Source organism: Oncorhynchus nerka, linkage group LG24 (assembly GCF_034236695.1).
Source record: "Oncorhynchus nerka isolate Pitt River linkage group LG24, Oner_Uvic_2.0, whole genome shotgun sequence".
Lineage (NCBI taxonomy): Eukaryota > Metazoa > Chordata > Actinopteri > Salmoniformes > Salmonidae > Oncorhynchus > Oncorhynchus nerka.
The window spans coordinates 25,608,154-25,628,719 of NC_088419.1; the positions used below are offsets into that span (position 1 = coordinate 25,608,154).

Consider the following 20,566-nt stretch of genomic DNA (forward strand, 5'->3'; position numbering starts at 1 on the left):
AGGTGCATCAAAGCTGGGACCGAGAGACTGAAAAACAGCTTCTATCTCAAGGCCATCAGACTGTTAATTAAACAGCCACCACTAACATTGAGTGGCTGCTGCCAACACACTGACTCATCTCCAGCCACTTTAATAATGGGAATTGATGGGAAATGATGTAAAATATATCACTAGCCATTTTAAACTATGCTACCTAATATAATGTGTACATACCCTACATTATTCATCTCATATGTATACGTATATACTGTACTCTATATCATCTACTGCATAAAATTTGATTTGATTTGATCCTTATGTAATACATGTATCACTAGCCACTTTAACTATGCCACTTTGTTTACATACTCATCTCATATGTATATACTGCACTCAATACCATCTACTGTATCTTGCTATGCCGCTCTGTACCATCACTCATTCATATATCTTTATGTACATATTCTTTATCCCCTTACACTTGTGTCTATAAGGTAGTAGTTTTGGAATTGTTAGTTAAATTACTTGTTGGTTATTACTGCATTGTCGGAACTAGAAGCACAAGCATTTCGCTACACTCGCACTAACATCTGCTAACCATGTGTATGTGACAAATAAAATGTGATTTGATTTGAAACATTATTGACCAAGCGGTCACTCTAGACTGGAATTGATTAGCTTGTTCTACTGTAATCAATAGTGTGTACAAATTAATCACTTGCACCAATATTGTATTGAAATCAATGGAACTGGGACAATAACCATGGCAATGTACTTTCTGCGCTCTTCTAACAGACAAACCTCAGTGAACTTGGATATGCTGCATATATCTGTTGATAGATGAAACCTGTCATAGCAATTTATCAATGTATTTTTCTGAGAATCTGATTTTGGTAGATGGCCAATGCGAAAAGGAAACGCAACACTTTTTTGATTGGATTTATTCAACGGATAACCACCTCACATTGGTTTCTAAATAGCAACAGGAGTTGGGTTTCATTTAAATGATAGATTAACCCTCAATCCATGAATTGTGAGGCCAGAAATGTTGATGGGAGGAGCGCCCAATTTCTTTCTGGCCATCGTGGTCTGAAAATGACAGTTACAGTTGAAGTCGGAAGTTTACATACACCTTAGCCAGATACATTTAAACTCAGTTTTTCACAATTCCTCACATTTAATCCTTGTAAAATATTCCCTGTTTTCGGTCCGTTAGGATCACCACTTTATTTTAAGAATGTGAAATGTCAGAATAATAGTAGACAGAATGATTTATTTATTTATTTCAGCTTTTATTTATTTCATCACATTCCAAGTGGGTCAGAAGTTTACATACACTCAATTAGTATTTCTTAGCATTGCCTTTAAATTGTTTAACTTAGGTCAAACATTTCGGGTAGCCTTCCATAAACTTCCCACAATAAGTTGGGTGAATTTTGGCCCATTCCTCCTGAGAGAGCTGGTGTAACTGAGTCGGCCTTTGTAGGCCTCCTTGCTTGCACACGCCTTTTCAGTTCTGCCCACACATTTTCTATAGGATTGAGGTCAGGGCTTTGTGATGGACACTCCAATACCTTGACTTTGTTGTCCTTAAGCCATTTTGCCACAACTTTGGAAGTATGCTTGGGGTCATTGTCCATTTGGAAGACTCATTTGCAATCAAGCTTTAACCTCCTGACTGAGGTCTTGAGATGTTGCTTCAATATATCCACATAATTTTACTCCCTCATGATGCCATCTATTTTGTGAAGTACACCAGTCCCTCCTGCAGCAAAGAACCCCAACAACATGATGCTGCCACCCCTGTGCTTCAGGGTTGGGATGGTGTTTTTCAGCTTGCAAGCATCCCCCTTTTTCCTCCTCATCAGACCAGAGGACATTTCTCCAAAAAGTACGATCTTTGTCCCCATGTGCAGTTGAATACCGTAGTCTGTTTTTGTTGTTGTTTTTTTACCCCCTTTTTTCTCCCCAATTTCATTGTATCCAATTGGTAGTAGTTACAGTCTTGTCTCATCGCTGCAACTCCCATACGGACTCGGGAGAGGCAAAGGTCGAGAGCCACGAGTCCTCCGAAACACATCACAAGACACCCCAACCAAACCGCACTGCTTCTTGACACAATGCACATCCAACCCGGAAGCACCAATGTGTCAGAGGAAACACTGTACACCAGGCGACCTGGTCAGCATGCACTGCGCCTGGCCCGCCACAGGAGTTGCTTGTGCGCAAAGATATCCCTGCCTGCCAAACTCTCCATAACCCGGACGATGCTGGGCCAATTGTGCGCCGCCCCATGGGCCTCCCATGGGCCTCTTGCAAGCCTCCCCCTTTTTCCTCCAAACATAAAGATGGTTTTGGAGCAGTGGCATCTTCCTTGATGAGCGTCCTTTCAGGTTATGTCGATATAGGACTCGTTTTACTGTGGATATAGATACTTTTGTACCTGTTTCCTCCAGCATCTTCACAAGGTCCTTTGCTGTTGTTCTGGGATTGATTTGCACTTTTTGCACCAAAGTATATTCATCTCTAGGAGACAGAACGTGTTTCCTTCCTGACCGTTATGATGGCTGCGTGGCCTCATGGTGTTTATAATTCAAATCAAGTCAAATCAAATTTTATTTGTCACATACACATGGTTAGCAGATGTTAATGCGAGTGTAGCGAAATGCTTGTGCTTCTAGTTCCGACAATGCAGTAATAACCAACAAGTAATCTAACTAACAATTCCAAAACTACTGTCTTATACACAGTGTAAGGGGATAAAGAATATGTACATAAGGATATATGAATGAGTGATGGTACAGAGCAGCATAGGCAAGATACAGTAGATGGTATCGAGTACAGTATATACATATGAGATGAGTATGTAACAAAGTGGCATAGTTAAAGTGGCTAGTGATACATGTATTACATAAGGATGCAGTAGATGATATAGAGTACAGTATATACGTATGCATATGAGATGAATAATGTAGGGTAAGTAACATTATATAAGGTAGCATTGTTTAAAGTGGCTAGTGAGATATTTACATCATTTCCCATCAATTCCCATTATTAAAGTGGCTGGAGTTGAGTCAGTGTCAGTGTGTTGGCAGCAGCCCCTCAATGTTAGTGGTGGCTGTTTAATAGTCTGATGGCCTTGAGATAGAAGCTGTTTTTCAGTCTCTCGGTCCCAACTTTGATGCACCTGTACTGACCTCGCCTTCTGGATGATAGCGGGGTGAACAGGCAGTGGCTCGGGTGGTTGATGTCCTTGATGATCTTTATGGCCTTCCTGTAACATCGGGTGGTGTAGGTGTCCTGGAGGGCAGGTAGTTTGCCCCCGGTGATGTGTTGTGCAGACCTCACTACCCTCTGGAGAGCCTTACGGTTGAGGGCGGAGCAGTTGCCGTACCAGGCGGTGATACAGCCCGCCAGGATGCTCTCGATTGTGCATCTGTAGAAGTTTGTGAGTGCTTTTGGTGACAAGCCGAATTTCGTCAGCCTCCTGAGGTTGAAGAGGCACTGCTGCGCCTTCTTCACGATGCTGTCTGTGTGAGTGGACCAATTCAGTTTGTCTGTGATGTGTATACCGAGGAACTTAAAACTTGCTACCCTCTCCACTACTGTTCCATCGATGTGGATAGGGGGGTGTTTACAACATCCGCAGAGTACGACCCTGCCTCACACAGGAAGCGGCGCAGGTCCTAATCCAGGCACTTGTCATCTCCCGTCTGGATTACTGCAACTCGCTGTTGGCTGGGCTCCCTGCCTGTGTCATTAAACCCCTACAACTCATCCAGAACGCCGCAGCCCGTCTGGTGTTCAACCTTCCCAAGTTCTCTCACGTCACCCCGCTCCTCCGCTCTCTCCACTGGCTTCCAGTTGAAGCTCGCATCCGCTACAAGACCATGGTGCTTGCCTACGGAGCTGTGAGGGGAACGGCACCTCAGTACCTCCAGGCTCTGATCAGGCCCTACACCCAAACAAGGGCACTGCGTTCATCCACCTCTGGCCTGCTCGCCTCCCTACCACTGAGGAAGTACAGTTCCCGCTCAGCCCAGTCAAAACTGTTCGCTGCTCTGGCCCCCCAATGGTGGAACAAACTCCCTCACGACGCCAGGATAGCGGAGTCAATCACCACCTTCCGGAGACACCTGAAACCCCACCTCTTTAAGGAATACCTAGGATAGGATAAAGTAATCCTTCTCACCCCCCTTAAAAGATTTAGATGCACTACTGCTCCACTGGATGTCATAAGGTGAATGCACCAATTTGTAAGTCGCTCTGGATAAGAGCGTCTGCTAAATGACTTAAATGTAAATGTAATGTAAATGTGTTCCCTCTGCTGTTTCCTGAAGTCCACAATCATCTCCTGAGTTTTGTTGACGTTGAGTGTGAGGTTATTTTCCTGACACCACACTCTGAGGGCCCTCACCTCCTCCCTGTAGGCCGTCTCGTCGTTGTTGGTAATCAAGCCTACCACTGTTGTGTCGTCCGCAAACTTGATGATTGAGTTGGAGGCGTGCGTGGCCACGCAGTCGTGGGTGAACAGGGAATACAGGAGAGGGCTCAGAACGCACCCTTGTGGGGCCCCAGTGTTGAGGATCAGCAGGGAGGAGATGTTGTTGCCTACCCTCACCACCTGGGGGCGGCCCGTCAGGAAGTCCAGTACCCAGTTGCACAGGGCGGGGTCGAGACCCAGGGTCTCGAGCTTGATGACGAGCTTGGAGGGTACTATGGTGTTGAATGCCGAGCTGTAGTCGATGAACAGCATTCTCACATAGGTATTCCTCTTGTCCAGATGGGTTAGGGCAGTGTGCAGTGTGGTTGAGATTGCATCGTCTGTGGACCTATTTGGGCGGTAAGCAAATTGGAGTGGGTCTAGGGTGTCAGGTAGGGTGGAGGTGATATGGTCCTTGACTAGTCTCTCAAAGCACTTCATGATGACGGAAGTGAGTACTACGGGGCGGTAGTCGTTTAGCTCAGTTACCTTAGCTTTCTTGGGAACAGGAACAATGGTGGCCCTCTTGAAGCATGTGGGAACAGCAGTCTGGTATAGGGATTGATTGAATATGTCCGTAAACACACCGGCCAGCTGGTCTGCGCATGCTCTGAGGGCGCGGCTGGGGATGCCGTCTGGGCCTGCAGCCTTGCGAGGTTTAACACGTTTAAATGTCTTACTCACCTCGGCTGCAGTGAAGGAGAGTCCGCATGTTTTCGTTGCAGGCCGTGTCAGTGGCACTGTATTGTCCTCAATAGTACTTGCGTACTATTGTTCGTACAGATGAACGTGGTACCTTCCAGCGTTTGGAAATGGCTCCCAAGGATGAACCAAGACCTTTTTCTGAAGTCTTGGCTGATTTCTTTTGATTTTCCCATGATGTCAAGCAAAGAGGCACTGAGTTTGAAGGTAGGCCTTGAAATACATCCACAGGTACACCTCCAATTGACTCAAATTATGTCAATTAGCCTATCAGAAGCTTCTAAAGCCATGACATAGCTGTTTAAAGGCACAGTCGACTTAGTGTATGTAAACTTCTGACCCACTGAACATGTGATACAGTGAATTATAAGTGAAATAATCTGTATGTAAACAATTGTTGGAAAAATAACTTGTCATGCACGAAGTAGATGTCCTATCCGACTTGCCAAAACTATAGTTTGTTAACAAAACATTTGTGGAGTGGTTGAAAAACGAGTTTTAAAAACTCCAACCTAAGTGTATGTAAATTTCCGACTTCAACTGTATGTCCCACTATGGACTGGCGAGTATGACAAAAATACCAGTACTAAACCAAAGATATTGATCTGTTTTAAGCAATTGATTTTGTGAGATCTTGTTGAGTTAAGCTTTAATACTAGCAACACGAATGTAAGGTAAAAGGATGTATTCAAATCACATTTATTTATGTAGCCCTTCGTACATCAGCTGATATCTCCAAGTGCTGTACAGAAACCCAGCCTAAAACCCCAAACAGCAAGCAATGCAGGTTGAAGTACATTGGCTAGGAAAAACTCCCTAGAAAGGCCAAAACCTAGGAAGAAACCTAGAGAGGAACCAGGCTATGAGGGGTGGCCAGTCCTCTTCTGGCTGTGCCCGGCGGCGATTATAACAGAACATGGCCAAGATGTTCAAATGTTCATAAATTACCAGCATGGTCAAATAATAGGTCTGGGACAGGTAGCACGTCCGGTGAACAGTCGCAGACAACTGTTCTGCCTCTATAGTCGCAGGCAGAACAGTTGAAACTGGAGCAGCAGCACGGCCAGGTGGACTGGGGACAGCAAGGAGTCACCATGTCAGGTAGTCCTGAGGCATGGTCCTAGGGCTCAGGTCCTCCGAGAGAGAGAAAGAAAGAGAGAATTAAATTCACACAGGACACCGGATAAGACAGGAGAAGTACTCCAGATATAACAAACTGACCCTAGCCCCCCGACACATAAACTACTGCAGCATAAATACTGGAGGCTGAGACAGGAGGGGTCAGGAGACACTGTGGCCCCATCCAATGATTTTTTTATTTTATTTTTGATACCCCCGGACATGATACCCCCGGACAGGGAAAAACAGGAAGGATATAACCCCACCCACTTTGCCAAAGCACAGCCCCCACACCACTAGATGGATATCTTCAACCACCAACTTACCATCCTGAGACAAGGCCGAGTATAGCACACAAAGATCTCCGCCACGGCACAACCCAAGGGGGGGCGCCAACCCGGACAGGAAGATCACATCAGTGACTCAACCCACTCAAGTGAAGCATCCCTCCTAGGGACGGCATGGAAGAGCACCAGTAAGCCAGTGACTCAGCCTCTGTAATAGGGTTAGAGGCAGAGAATCCCAGTGGAAACAGAGGAACCGGCCAGGCAGAGACAGCAAGGGCGGTTCGTTGCTCCAGAGACTTTCCATTCACCTTCACACTCCTGGGCCAGACTACACTCAATCATATGACCCACTGAAGAGATGAGTCTTCAGTAAAGACTTAAAGGTTGAGGCCGAGTTTGCGTCACTCACATGGGTAGGCAGACCATTCCATAAAAATTGAGCTCTATAGGGGAAAGCCCTGCCTTCAGCTGTTTGCTTAGAAATTCTAGGGACAATTAGGAGACCTATGTACGGCAGTACCAAATCAGAGAGATGGGTAGGAGCAAGCCCATGTAATGCTTTGTAGGTTAGCAGTAAAACCTTGAAATCAGCCCTTGCCTTCACAGGAAGCCAGTGTAGGGAGGCTAGCAGTGGAGTAATATGATAAAATATTTTGGTTCTAGTCAGGATTCTAGCAGCCGTATTTAACACTAATTGAAGTTTATTTAGTGCTTTATCCGGGTAGCCGGAATGTAGAGCACTGCAATAGTCTAACCTAGAAGTAACAAAAGCATGGATTAATTTTTCTGCATCATTTTTGGACAGAAAGTTTCAGATTTTTGCAATGTTATGTAGATGGGGAAAAAAGCTGTCCTTGAAACAGTCTTGATATGTTCGTCAAAAGAGAGATCAGGGTCCAGAGTAACGCCGAGCTCCTTCACAGTTTTATTTGAGACGACTGTACAACCATTAAGATGAATTGTCAGATTCAACAGAAGATCTCTTTGTTTCTTGGGACCTAGAACAAGCATCTCTGTTTTGTCCGAGTTTAAAAGTAGAACGTTTGCAGTCATCCACTTCCTTATGTCTGAAACACCGGCTTCTAGCGAGGGCAATTTTGGGGCTTCACCATGTTTCATTGAAATGTAGAGCTGTGTGTCATCCGCATTGCAGTGAAAGTTAACATTATGTTTTCGAATGACATCCCCAAGAAGTAAAATATATAGTGAAAACAATAGTGGTCCTAAAACGGAACCTTGAGGAACACTGAAATTTACAGTTGATTTGTCAGAGGACAAACCATTCACAGAGACCAACTGATATCTTTCCAACAGATAAGATCTAAACCAGGCCAGAACTTGTCCGTGTAGACCAATTTGGGATTCCAATCTCTCCAAAAGAATGTGGTGATCGATAGTATCAAAAGCAGCACTAAGGTCTAGGAGCACGAGGACATATACAGAGCCTCGGTCTGATGCCATTTAAAGGTAATTTACCACCTTCACAAGTGCAGTCTCAGTGCTATGATGGGTTCTAAAACCAGACTGAAGCATTTTGTATACATTGTTTGTCTTCAGGAAGGCAGTGAGTTGCTGCACAACAGCCTTTTCTAAAAATGTTGAGAGGAATGGAAGATTCGATATAGGCCAATAGTTTTTTATATTTTCTGGGTCAAGGTTTGGCTTTTTCAAGAGAGGCTTTATTACTGCCACTTTTAGTGAGTTTGATACACATCCGGTGGATAGAGAGCCGTTTATTATGTTCAACATAGGAGGGCCAAGCACAGGAAGCAGCTCTTTCAGTAGTTTAGTTGGAATAGGGTCCAGTATGCAGCTTGAAGGTTTAGAGGCCATGATTATTTTCATCATTGTGTCAAGAGATATAGTACTAAAACACTTGAGTGTCTCTCTTGATCCTAGGTCCTGGCAGAGTTGTGCAGACTCAGGACAACTGAGCTTTGAAGGAATACGCAGATTTAAAGAGTAGTCCGTAATTTGCTTTCTAATAATCATGATCTTTTCCTCAAAGAAATTCATGAATTTATTACTGCTGAAGTGAAAGCCATCCTCACTTGGGGAATGCTGCTTTTTAGTTAGCTTTGCGACAGTATCAAAAAGACGTTTCGGATTGTTCTTATTTTCCTCAATTAAGTTGGAAAAATAGGATGATCGAGCAGCTTTAAGGGCTCTTCGATACTGCACGGTACTGTCTTTCCAAGCTAGTTGGAAGACTTCCAGTTTTGTGTGGCGCCATATCCGTTCCAATTTTCTGGAAGTAATTATTGTGCACATTACATAATTATTGTAGGTCATGTAGTAACGGGTTCTGTCCAATATAGGGAAATGCACTTATAATACAGTAATTTATCATGTCAAAATAATTTGTAGTAAATGAAAGATACTCACAGATTTTTACAATAAATTCATCTTTCTCACTACTTTTACCCTGGAGAATAAAAGTAGCTCTTAAACACAATTTAGCCAGGTGTGTTAGACCTAGAGCTTCCTTACTGACTGCAGCAGCCTGAACATTTTGACATCCCTACTCAGATTCCTTGGGAGTCTAGCCAGGCGTAGGTCAACAGTAGACAGTTGAGCTCTGAAAGGTCTGGAGTCACACCTGTAGCTCCTCAGTGGAGCTGACCTATACGCTCCCCACATCCCATATTGGTTTGGGCCACAGATGGCACCAGAGCAAATGTTTTCCAACATTTTGTCTCATCTGTATGCAAAGTTCAGAGTATAAAGTACTGTACAAAGTTATCACGGACACTGTGTTGAATAAGATGCTATGATTTGGACTCCAGATATTGTATTGTACATCTTCTGCTTGCTATATTCGTGCATTTCTCAGTAGTCAATAATATGTCTCGCTCACTGCCGTTTCCCCGCTAAGTATTTCACTGCCGAAAGGCACAGTAAAGTCTTCTTTAATCCATACTGGAGCTAACGTGGTCAGCTGTACAACTGGTCCCAGTAAATCTAGATATGTCTATTGATCAGACCCAGTTCTAACATCCAGTTAAAGGCTCTATTCAGGTGTAGCCAAAAGCTTTCCTCTGTTCAACTCTTTTAATCAGCTCTGAGAACCACATTCAGTACAGTTTCATTTTACAGGCTCATCCAAGCCAAGCATTGGTCAGCTTCTTATAAAGTGCAATTTGCCAGGTTCACATTCATTGCTGTGTGGTAAACAAATGTGGCTTGTAACAGACTCCTTATTTGAGTTGATAGACCAGGTGGTGCTTAGCCAGTTTAGTGAGGTTCTAGGAATCCCTCTGAGAATTCTTTAAGGGATTCTTAATGACACGGATGTAGTGAGTGGGTTTATGAATGGGAATGCAGCGGTGAGTAGTATGTGAGGGCTTTGATGTAATCAGGACAGAATTGAATAAATGAGATGTGGGAAGACTGTGCAGCTGTGTGGTACAGATCGGCGGTCTCTAATGAGTAGGAAACATTCCCTCATCCCCACGTCTTTCCAGCCAAATAACCTTCTGTAAGAAGCCCATAATGGATAGCTAACAGTTTGAATAGTAGGGATTTCTGCTTCCTTTCTCCTAATTTCTCATCAAATCGTAGTGTTCTTTGGATTGTCCATGCTGCTCAAGGATAGAGCTGATATTTAATTAACTTGGCCCACATCCTGAAACTCTGAGCCTGTCTGCGACTACCTTCCCAGAGGCTGGTTTGAGTTACCATCAGATAGTAGCTGGGTATTGAGCTGAAATTACAGCACACTCTCTTAAATACACATCACTTTGTCCAATTTCTTCCCATTCGCCACAGGTAAAGGTGAGAATGGATGGATTCAGCTGATTTAGGTTTAATTTTAGGTGTAATTTATTTGCACCAAGGAAATACAGATCAAATCAAATAAATGATTTGTGGTTGGTAGTCCATGGGATACTATAAAAAACACACCATAAAAAAAAACTATATACAATATAGGGCTACAAAAATAAATAAGGTTTATAAAAGCCTGGTGCTATTGGCTGCTGGCCTACTTAATGTAACTTTGTTCTTTGTGCAAAATCGCCTGGCCTGAACTTAAAATCACTCTCCTATACCTTTTATGGTCAGAAAGCTACAGATATCTGTTAAGTGTCTTTTGCCCAGAGGAGAAAAGTAGAGTCCAGAGAATCTAGAAAGGGGGCAATGGGGCTGTGGACCAAAAAACACCTCACTGAACCAGCTGACAGAAACGGCAGTCGTGCTGTTAAGGCCGTTTCTGCGGTAAACATGGACTCTTAACAACATGATGAAACTTTGTTGCACCTTGCTGAAAAAGCAAGGGGTGGGTCAAATGAGTCTTCGGTTGCCAAGGAAATGCCCCCCTCCCTGCAAAAGCAGCACACATAGAAATAGAATGATTGAACATGCTTAGAACCTCTAACCCTGGCAATTTCTATTTAATTTTTTACAATATATTTATTGTCAACCCTGGCAATTTGACTGGTACTCTTGCAATAACTGCCTGCAATTGTGATGCAATAATTTCCATGGTAATGTAGAATGTTCATTGAAATGATCTTAACTGATGTGGCTCATGCAATGGAATGTTTGAAAAAATATATATATATATATATAATTTCAGTTGCGTTGACTCAACAAATCACAGCACATATTGATGGGTGCAGTACACTTCCTGTGTTGCTCCTATCGGTCCACTTGCAATGGCCGCCAGTCCACCCATTATGTCATGACTTAAATGGGGACGCCCGTTCTATTCATTCTATTTCTATGGAAGCACATGCGGTCAGGAGGAGAGGAGAAGATGTGCGTCTTTGCTATTCGAACGGTTATTATGTTGACTGTGGTCATTTGGCTGGCACATTATCGTCATCTAAAATTCACTGCCCTATCTGTAAGTGCACTGAAGAATGTGCATAGGTTAAGATCAGAAGAACCAGTTATTGTAGGGAACAGCCCCTACCCAGCTTCCTCTCTTCGATCACTAGAACTCTAACTCAACAATGGCACTGTGGGCTTTCAAAGACTGAGCTTTCTCCTGGCTTACACTTCTCCAGTGGAGTTATGCATTCACGATGTGACAAGCCCTGTTGACAGGTCTGAGATCAAGGTGGTGATTTGGGAGGGGCCCATGGGCTATGGTTGCGACGATAATAGGCTGCGGGATGGAGGCTGACAGGGATTGAACCCCCCGCCCCCTGCACCCCCCGTGCTTACTCTCACATGGGTTTTTCTCCAGACAGCAGAAGGCCTGTAAAGACTCTTGATGAGCCCATGCATGGGCAGGGCAGGCCTGCCCTGTGTGGGTAGAGCTGATGTCTCTCTCTGCCCATATTCTCGGTTAACCTGGAACTAAAGTCTTGCGTCAGATGCTCGATTTAAGTTCTGGGTCCATACAGTGCTAAGAGAAGAGGGAGAACGAAGATCGGAACCAGAAACAAAGAGCTCCACCCTCTCTCTTTGCAAGTTACGGGCAAGTCTATGGCTAAATGTCCCCTCCCATTTCGAAATTCGAAAGATGCTAACACCTGCAAAATTGTGATTTGCCCAAATAATCAGTGAGGAAAAACCCAAGCACCGGAAGTAATGCTGCTTTATCTCACTCATCTTGTTGTGTCATGACAGCTCTACAAAATCATTTTATGTTTACGTGGTCTTTCCATGAGAGATTATGCTGCCCACCACTACCCACTACCCAGTCCTGTTGGGCTCTGGAGATGGTGAGGAGAGACAGCCAAGAGACAAACAGACCGACTGACCCCCCCCAGACAGACTGTCATATCAGGGTCACTGACACCGTGGAATCTCGTAGTCTGGCCCATATCCCTCCCCGTTTCAGCCCCCCAACAGAGAGGCCCACTGAACCCAAGTAACTGAGGAGTGGAAGAACACTTACCTCCTTGGCAGACAATCTGATTCCATATTGCCTCGCGCAAGGAGCATCATGTAACCTGGACAGCTCTTTTGAAGTAAACATAAAACACTGTTGAGATGATGGCGTGACTATTAGATTTGGGATTGAGCATATCAGACTTGGCAGCGTGTGGAATGTATCTCTGTAATACCTCCCTCAACTCCACAACCGTCCAGGGCCTGGTTTCCAAGGCGGTGCTTTAGAAAGTTGTTCGTCGCTGTGCTGATGGAGCGCTATGTACAAGGCCAGTCAAAGTCCTCTAGTACTCCACTCCCTCTGCCTGATTTCTCCAGCTAGTCCCTGGGATGAGGGGGAGAAAGGAGGCCAACAGAAGTGCTTTTTCTTCCCCGGCTGATCAGCCTGTTTCCCCCTAGGGCGATGGATCACATAACAAATTCTCCACAGCACGCTGCCTGCGATGCTCTCTGAAAAGGATGCTCCGAACCCCACTAGGAGATGCCTTGTCTGTCGCCTCACTCAAAAAATAGGCTCCAAAATACTGTTGTTATTTTGATGTGAAGATATTGATCTATAAAGAGCTTTTCTGTCATTTCCAGATCTTTAAACCATTTTGTCCTCTTGCATTGTTCGAGGTGTCATCCAGTCATGTGTGGAGACATGATCACATGCACATTTATACAGGCAGCTTCTCCAGCAAACGCCACAGTCTGTTCTCATCATGTTCTATGGCAAATAGCTACAGATCAAAGCAAGTCATACATATGGATATTTTGACCAATAATGTCTGTCTCTCTACTCAAAGTTATCTGAATTGAAATGCTATAAAATTACCTCAAAGTAAGAAATGTATTTGAGTGGCTGGTAAGATGTAGTAGGTCCAGTCCTGGACACATTCTCAGACAGACGTTTACACTGTTCCTTTCCAGCAGATAATTACAGATGTGTTCTGTGTTCTGCCCTGCTAACAGCCTCCACCTCCTAGAGAGGGTGCTGCCCAAGTTGGATGACATCAGGGGCCTGGCAACCGTGCCTTCCAGCAGCAGGCACTAAATCCCCCTGGTAAAACAGACTAAACCTGTCAAGGCCGGCTAAGGAAATGGGAACCACTGTAATCAAGGCTTTTCTCACCATCCAGTGCTGCAGTCTAGTACACAGTATTAGAGATTGATCAGGCAGTATCCCAAAAGTTGGCATGAGTCCTCTGCATTAGTATCTGAGTCCTCTGGTTTCATCTGCTTTAGTATCCGAGGAAGATCAGGGACCATAGACAATGCTGTTGGAAGGAAGCATATTTACAATATTAAAATGAGAGGCATGTGATTTAATTATCTTAATCAACCATTACATTTCTGAAGGAGGAGATTGCAGTGCTTTAGAATTAGATCTCATTCAGTTAGGCTTTCAGGGTAGTTAGATGAATCAGAGACAAATTGGGGCATGACTCATTTATTTTGCACCCACACATTAAAGGTAACCACTCCACCCTCCATTAACACAGGCACTTCCTGTCTGAAGGCAAGTGGAGCACATCACTTTCTGTGACCTTTGCCATGTGTCTCGGTTGTAATTCAAATGTGTTAAATCTCAATGGAAGACCGATAGGGAAGTCAACGTTTCTAATCTCAGCCTACAGTACAGCGCATCATGATTAGACCAAGAGTTGTAAATGAATATTGCAGATTATATATAGAGCGTGTGAAATATTCATCACTGTAATGAAGCTGTGGAAAAAACCATCTATCCCAATAACTAAGAACGCACCAATACAGTTACGCAACAGAACAGAGAGAGGAACGCCAACACAACATCAGTGAGTGAGTGTCTGGAGTTTCTCTATGAAGAAACGCCATATAGTGCATTCAGAGCAGTGACTCCCAGAGCAATGACACTGCAATCAATCAAACCTGCCTTAGATAAGATTATGCAATGACTTGTGTAAAGACTATTTACACAACTACTGCCTATGTACGCAAACCATAATCTTAAAGGGCTTAAAAATGAGAGCGGGAAAAATAATACATTAATATGTGGACTGCTGCTAAGTCAGGCTTTTAAAACAAACATATTCACCATCAGGCCATGTAAATGCTGCAGTGGGGGTGTCACACTGCTGGAGAAGCTCATCATAGTGTTCCCTCTGTATGAAACCAAGTAGCGTTTACAGAGCCAGCCCAGTCCTACCCCATCATCTGCCTTACGTTTACAGAGCCAGCCCAGTCCTACCCCATCATCTGCCTCAATTACCTTCTGGATTAAGGTGCACCTTGCAGTTTAGTGGAAAATGTGCATGTAATTACTGTAATTAGCACTAGGCTATCTTTCGACTTCATTCTATCCTTTTCCACACTTAATGCATATTCAGTAGCTTAGCGAATCAGCATCTCACTTCTTTAAGGGGCCTCGAAGGTGGTTGATGTGCTACAGTATATTCGTACGTTACTTAGTCCAACTAATACTGAATACAAGTCAGGAATTAGGTTTACAAAACTGGAAACATAAGCAAGATTGCCTTTGTGTTGGCCTCAACTGAATACTGATGCAGACAGTCAATGGCAAAGCAGCTGAACATTGATGACCGCCAGGGCATTGAGATGGCAGTCAGTCATTCTGCAGGGCTGTCCGTTAAGGCTGAAAATACATCATATTTTGATCTCCAGCACAGAGCAGAATGTGATTGCAGCCACACCAAGGCAGTTACCACCGCTCAAAGCTAATTTGGCCCCGTTTACCGAGTTCCCCATTGTACTGAACAATGTGTTACCCTTCCGCACTGCTCTGCAAATGGCGGTAATAATATCTATCATCAAGGTCCCATTTGCAGATTAGTAATGACCCCTGCACTGGGCAATAGGAGTGATTTTAAAGCCCCAGTGCTAGGAGAAGAAGAGAAGAAGTGGATTTGTCAGAACTGAGCCCTCCCCTGTTGAGGCAGATGATGCCTCATGCTGACTTCAGCCTAGATATGAACACCCACAACCAGAGAGCTTTGAGTTGACCATCCCGGTTCATTTCTATGTCTCAATCTTGTCACCTGGAATCCTTGATCATCATTCATTTATGGCAATAAGTCCGATTTCATACTCGTTTGTGTATCAGTATTCTGTATGACAGAGTCTGATGGGGAATATTGAGTAGTTCGCTCTGAAACCTGAGCCCAGAACCATCTCCAGTGTAGCCCTGAGGTGTCTTTGCCTTTTGTGATCTAATGGATCACTCTTTCTTCTCTATCTTCAGCATCTTCAAACCATTCTGGGAACATGAATGAGGCTTAACTCTCTGCAGGTGTTGTAGCTTAGTGTTATGACTGAGACCACACATTCCTAGCTTCAGTAGCACTAAGTAGGTCCAGGCCAACTCTTGGGGCTTTTGGCTCATGTTTCAGATTGACTACATCCCATCAGTGATGAATGTATACATCTAGAATCACTGATTCAGCTTTCACATTTTTTGGCGCAAAGTGCACAAGGCTGGGATTTCAACCACTCAAAATTTGCCTTAGTGGGATTGACCATATCATTCTATTGGAGTCAGCCAGCAGTTCCACACATTGATCTGTGGAGGTGGGAACGGCTGATGTTAATAACACATGGAGACCTTTTCCGCTCACTTATCCAGGCAGCAGCAATAATTTACTACGTTGAGTTGGGAGTTTGATCAATACATAACTATGATGTCGATATTTTTGAGAGCGAGAGAAAGAGAGAGAGAGGAGGGCAGGCAGCAGGCCAACAGGGTTCCTCTCAGGTCAAATGGAGGAGAGAATCATTATGGGATGATGACATCACTGCACACTTCTCTGCCAAAGCCATTGTCTCTCAGTCCACTGCTTTCACCCGCTGAGCCTATGGGACTGCAGACCGCACTCTCTCTATCATCTCTCTCTCTCTCTCTTTATCTCACTCTTTATCACTCCCTCTCTATCTCTCTCTTCATATGTGGCTGGCTAGATTGCCGCGCCAACACCAGATAGGCCCAGAACTTTTAGCTCTTTCCCCTAGTCATTTGTCAAAACAATTATGGAAATGAATTCTGACTCAGCCCTCATCGCTCGTGAGAAACTTCACAAGCTGGGGCCCTTTCATTCCCATAGAATGCCTTTCATTGAGGGTATTAAAAGATTAATATTATGTTTATAATGGGAATTGAGCTGGGATCCTGCTGCATAGGCCTTTTATCTCCTTTGAGAGCTTGCAATGCGATTGAGATATGGCACAGCAGTAGAGGTCACAATAGCAAACAAGAAATGCCTGTTGGTTTAGTATTTACTTGAATAAACCTTTGATTAAAATGTTGTCCTACCTGGCTGGGAACAATGTATTGCATCTGCTCTTATTTGATGGAGAGCTGTAACGGACAGTCGTACGAGTGATGCCAATAGGAGTCGGTTTAAAAATGAAAATTTTCTGAACATTTGAACATATTAAAAACACAGGGAAGTTGGCAACACGTTTAAGAGATGCACAGTCCTGCCCAGGTTATTTACCCTGGCATATAAAATATGGATACAATTCTCTGAAAAGGGCATTTTATTTTCCAAATCTTCTTATGACAGGCGTTTTCAAAAGTATTAAAGTGATGAATTATTGACTAGGTTTATCTGGTGACAAAACAAATAGCCTTATTCCGTAGGGCAGCAGCCTGGAGCCAGCACCCTGGATCAGTAGAGGGGAGGGAGGATTAAGATTAGGGGGAATTTCTCATGGCTTTTGAACTGTAAATGTAAAACGTATTTCCCCCCTAAATTCTGTGTGACCAGAAAATCACTTTGTATTCAGATTATCCAGGCTTTCAGTTGGAAGTCATTTTTGGGATTTAAAGGTCAGCCACTCACTTAACTGTCAATCATCTGTCTCATAAGTGGTTTTTTGATTGTTGCAGGAAGTCAAAGTAATGATAAACCTTCAAGGTATCCCTTTTAGTTTGAGGACAATGCTAACATATCCCCACACAGTTTTAACTTTCTTACTGGTGAACATTTACTTTGATCTCCAGCACCCGTTCTATGCTGTCCTTTCTCAACCATCATACTGATGCTCTCTTTGCCTCCCCAAGGTGATCTACGCTCTGAACACCAAGAACGACGAGCACGAGGCGGCCATCCAGACACTGAAGGAGGCTCACGAGGAGGAGGTGCAGCAGATCTTGTCCGAGACACGGGAAAAGATCATGCAGTACAAGAGTAAGATCAGCGATGAGATGGACCTTAAGCAGCGCATCCAGTCGCTCGAGGAGTCCATGGAGCTGCACGAGCGCATGAAACGCCAGGCCCTTGCCGAGTTCGAGACCTACCGGCAGCGTGTGGAGGACATGCAGCTCTGCACTGAGGCCCAGCACACACAGCGTGTTGTCACCATGTCCCGCGAGGTGGAGGAGATGCGGCACTCGTTCGAGGAGAAGCTGCGCTCTTTCGGCACGGCGCAGGCCCAGTTTGAGCAGGAGAAGAAGCTGGCCCTGGAGGAGCTAAAGGCCAACCATCGGCAGGAGGTGTCGGAGCTGCTCCGCAGCCACCAAAGCCAGAACCAGAACCACAGCAAGGACCAGGAGAAACTGGGCCATCTGCACAAGGTGGAGGTGGAGTCCCTGTCGGAGCGTGTGGAGGAGGTGAAGGGGGACAAGAAGAGGCTGGTGGAGGAGTACGAGGCCAAGCTCAACAAGGCCCAAGCGTTCTATGAGCGCGAGCTAGAGGCCATGAAGCGCACGCAGCAGCTCACCGCAGATAACCTGCAGGCCTGGAAGAAGACTGAGGCGGAGCTGCGGAGGGAGTTCCACATGCAGGAGGCAGCGCTGCAGAAGACCCTGGGGAAGCTGCGCTCCGAGCTGCAGAGGGTGCAGGCGGAGGCCCGGGAACATAGGGAGAAGTCCCACAAACTGCAGGCCTCGCTCACTGCAGCCGAGAGCAATATCAAGGTAAGAGAGCCTGTGGAGATACCCAACTGTGGCTTAAACATCCTAATGAAAGAGCCCAAAGATATTAGTCTTAAAGAGATACATGAGTGAACTTCATAGTAGAGCATATGTAGCATTGATGTTAAATTATCACTGTAATCTTTAAACCCTGTTATCCTTAAACCCAGAAAGCAGTTAATATCTTAATCCTGAAAATCCCATTGTGGTTTAATAGTCATTTAATGAAATGATTAGAAGTTCAAATCAAACTTTGAAGTGCGCAGGATTAAAAAAGTGTAATCCACAGTTTGATCTAAATTTAAGGGTCCATTTAAATTGCCATAATTAGACCTCTTCATCATTCACACTCTCCTAATGTTTCATCATTTTGATTTTACCAAAAATGCTCCTACCTAGAATGCTCCTCCTACCTAGGGTTACACGATATGGGGGAATGTTTTTATCAAACATTGCTGTTGCGATTTGATGTGCGATATAGATTAAAACAGTTGGAATCATATAATTAAGCAATAAGGCATGAGAACCCGGGGGATTATTGTGTGAAAACTCCCAACTAAGGGCTGTTTTTAGGATGAGGTTATCACACGATAATCCTGGGTTCGAGGGCCGTATTGCTTTTATAAAATGGTTGGCAATATATTTAAAATATTAACATGTTTTCATGTCATTTTAATGAGTACATTTGTTTTATTTCATCCTTCCAGCAGACTATATAGTCCGGGCAAAAAAACAGTTCTTAGTTCTGAAGTTGCTAACAAAACAGACTGGTCGTTAATTCTATTCTCATGTTTTCATCTGTTGTTCATTCTATTCATTCCATGTTGCTATGCTAAACACATCATTGGCATGTAGCTAACTAGCAGAGGTTCAATGATGATGAGAGACAACTATGACGAGATAAATCATTTATAAATAGGCAACAGCCAGCTGATTGTCCAATAAAATATTGCTAGGCTAACGTTACTTCTCCTTTGCTAGCTAGCTAGCCAACTAAAGCTAACACACTATCACATCAAGCAGCTGAAATAGCAGCAAACTATGTGCACTTTAGTTTGTTTTACCTTTGGATATATCCAAAGGAATTGCAATAGAAACTTTCTCATTATTCTGATGAATGAATTCGCCTGGCTCAGAGAAGCTGTCAGTCTCGTCACATTCATATGTGTGGCACGGTGGAGATGGCAAAAATAACTTTGCTTTGACTCAGGGAGGAATGTACCCTATAACACTGGTTATTACAGATGTCCCTTTCAGTCAGCCAAAGGCCTAGTCTCTGTAACATGTATTGCTGGATCTTTTTAGCTACTTTCTCTGAATGTATTTTAATGGATCGCTCCCAGGAGCTCTTCCAGTCAGTTTATTATGGGACGGGTGCTCAGGTGTGACACGACGATATCAGTCATGCCGCCACAATTTGATTTTTCATTAAGGGAAACAAAACAAACTGTGAGGGTGATTAAAGCGTGTCCTCTCCACCTAAACAGCTCATCACACACACACACCAGCAACTGGTCATCAGGGAAATCATACCACACGGACCAATCAGAATGCATCCCCTCTCTTACTCCTGACAAGATCTTCTCCCCCTCCCCCCCCCTCCTCCCTCTCTGCAGATGACTTCGTCAACCATTTTGAAAAGAAGGTCGACGACATCCGATCCTCGTTTGCTAAGTCAAACGACACCGCTGGTTCTGCTCACACTGCCCTACCCTGTGCTCTGACCTCTTTCTCCCCTCTCTCTCCAGATGAAATCTCGCGTCTTGTGACGGCCGGCCGCCCAACAACCTGCCCGCTTGACCCTATCCCCTCCTCTCTTCTCCAGACCATTTCCGGAGACCTTCTCCCTTACCTCACCTCGCTCATCAACTCATCCCTGACCGCTGGCTACGTCCCTTCCGTCTTCAAGAGAGCGAGAGTTGCACCCCTTCTGAAAAAACCTACACTCGATCCCTCCGATGTCAACAACTACAGACCAGTATCCCTTCTTTCTTTTCTCTCCAAAACTCTTGAACGTGCCGTCCTTGGCCAGCTCTCCCGCTATCTCTCTCAGAATGACCTTCTTGATCCAAATCAGTCAGGTTTCAAGACTAGTCATTCAACTGAGACTGCTCTTCTCTGTATCACGGAGGCGCTCCGCACTGCTAAAGCTAACTCTCTCTCCTCTGCTCTCATCCTTCTAGACCTATCGGCTGCCTTCGATACTGTGAACCATCAGATCCTCCTCTCCACCCTCTCCGAGTTGGGCATCTCCGGCGCGGCCCA

At 44.5% G+C, this 20,566-nt stretch overlaps 1 protein-coding gene across 6 annotated transcripts in view; it reads left to right on the plus strand.

The window, feature by feature from the left end:
- The window catches only part of LOC115107727 (protein FAM184A-like), a 116,273-nt gene that overhangs the window by 31,648 nt on the left and 64,059 nt on the right, over positions 1-20,566 (plus strand). For all 6 annotated transcript variants that reach the window (XM_029631307.2, XM_065008763.1, XM_029631309.2 and 3 more), the window contains one exon: positions 17,450-18,304. In XM_029631307.2, coding sequence (XP_029487167.1) covers positions 17,450-18,304 — 855 coding nt within the window. The remainder of the gene's footprint in view (positions 1-17,449; positions 18,305-20,566) is intronic.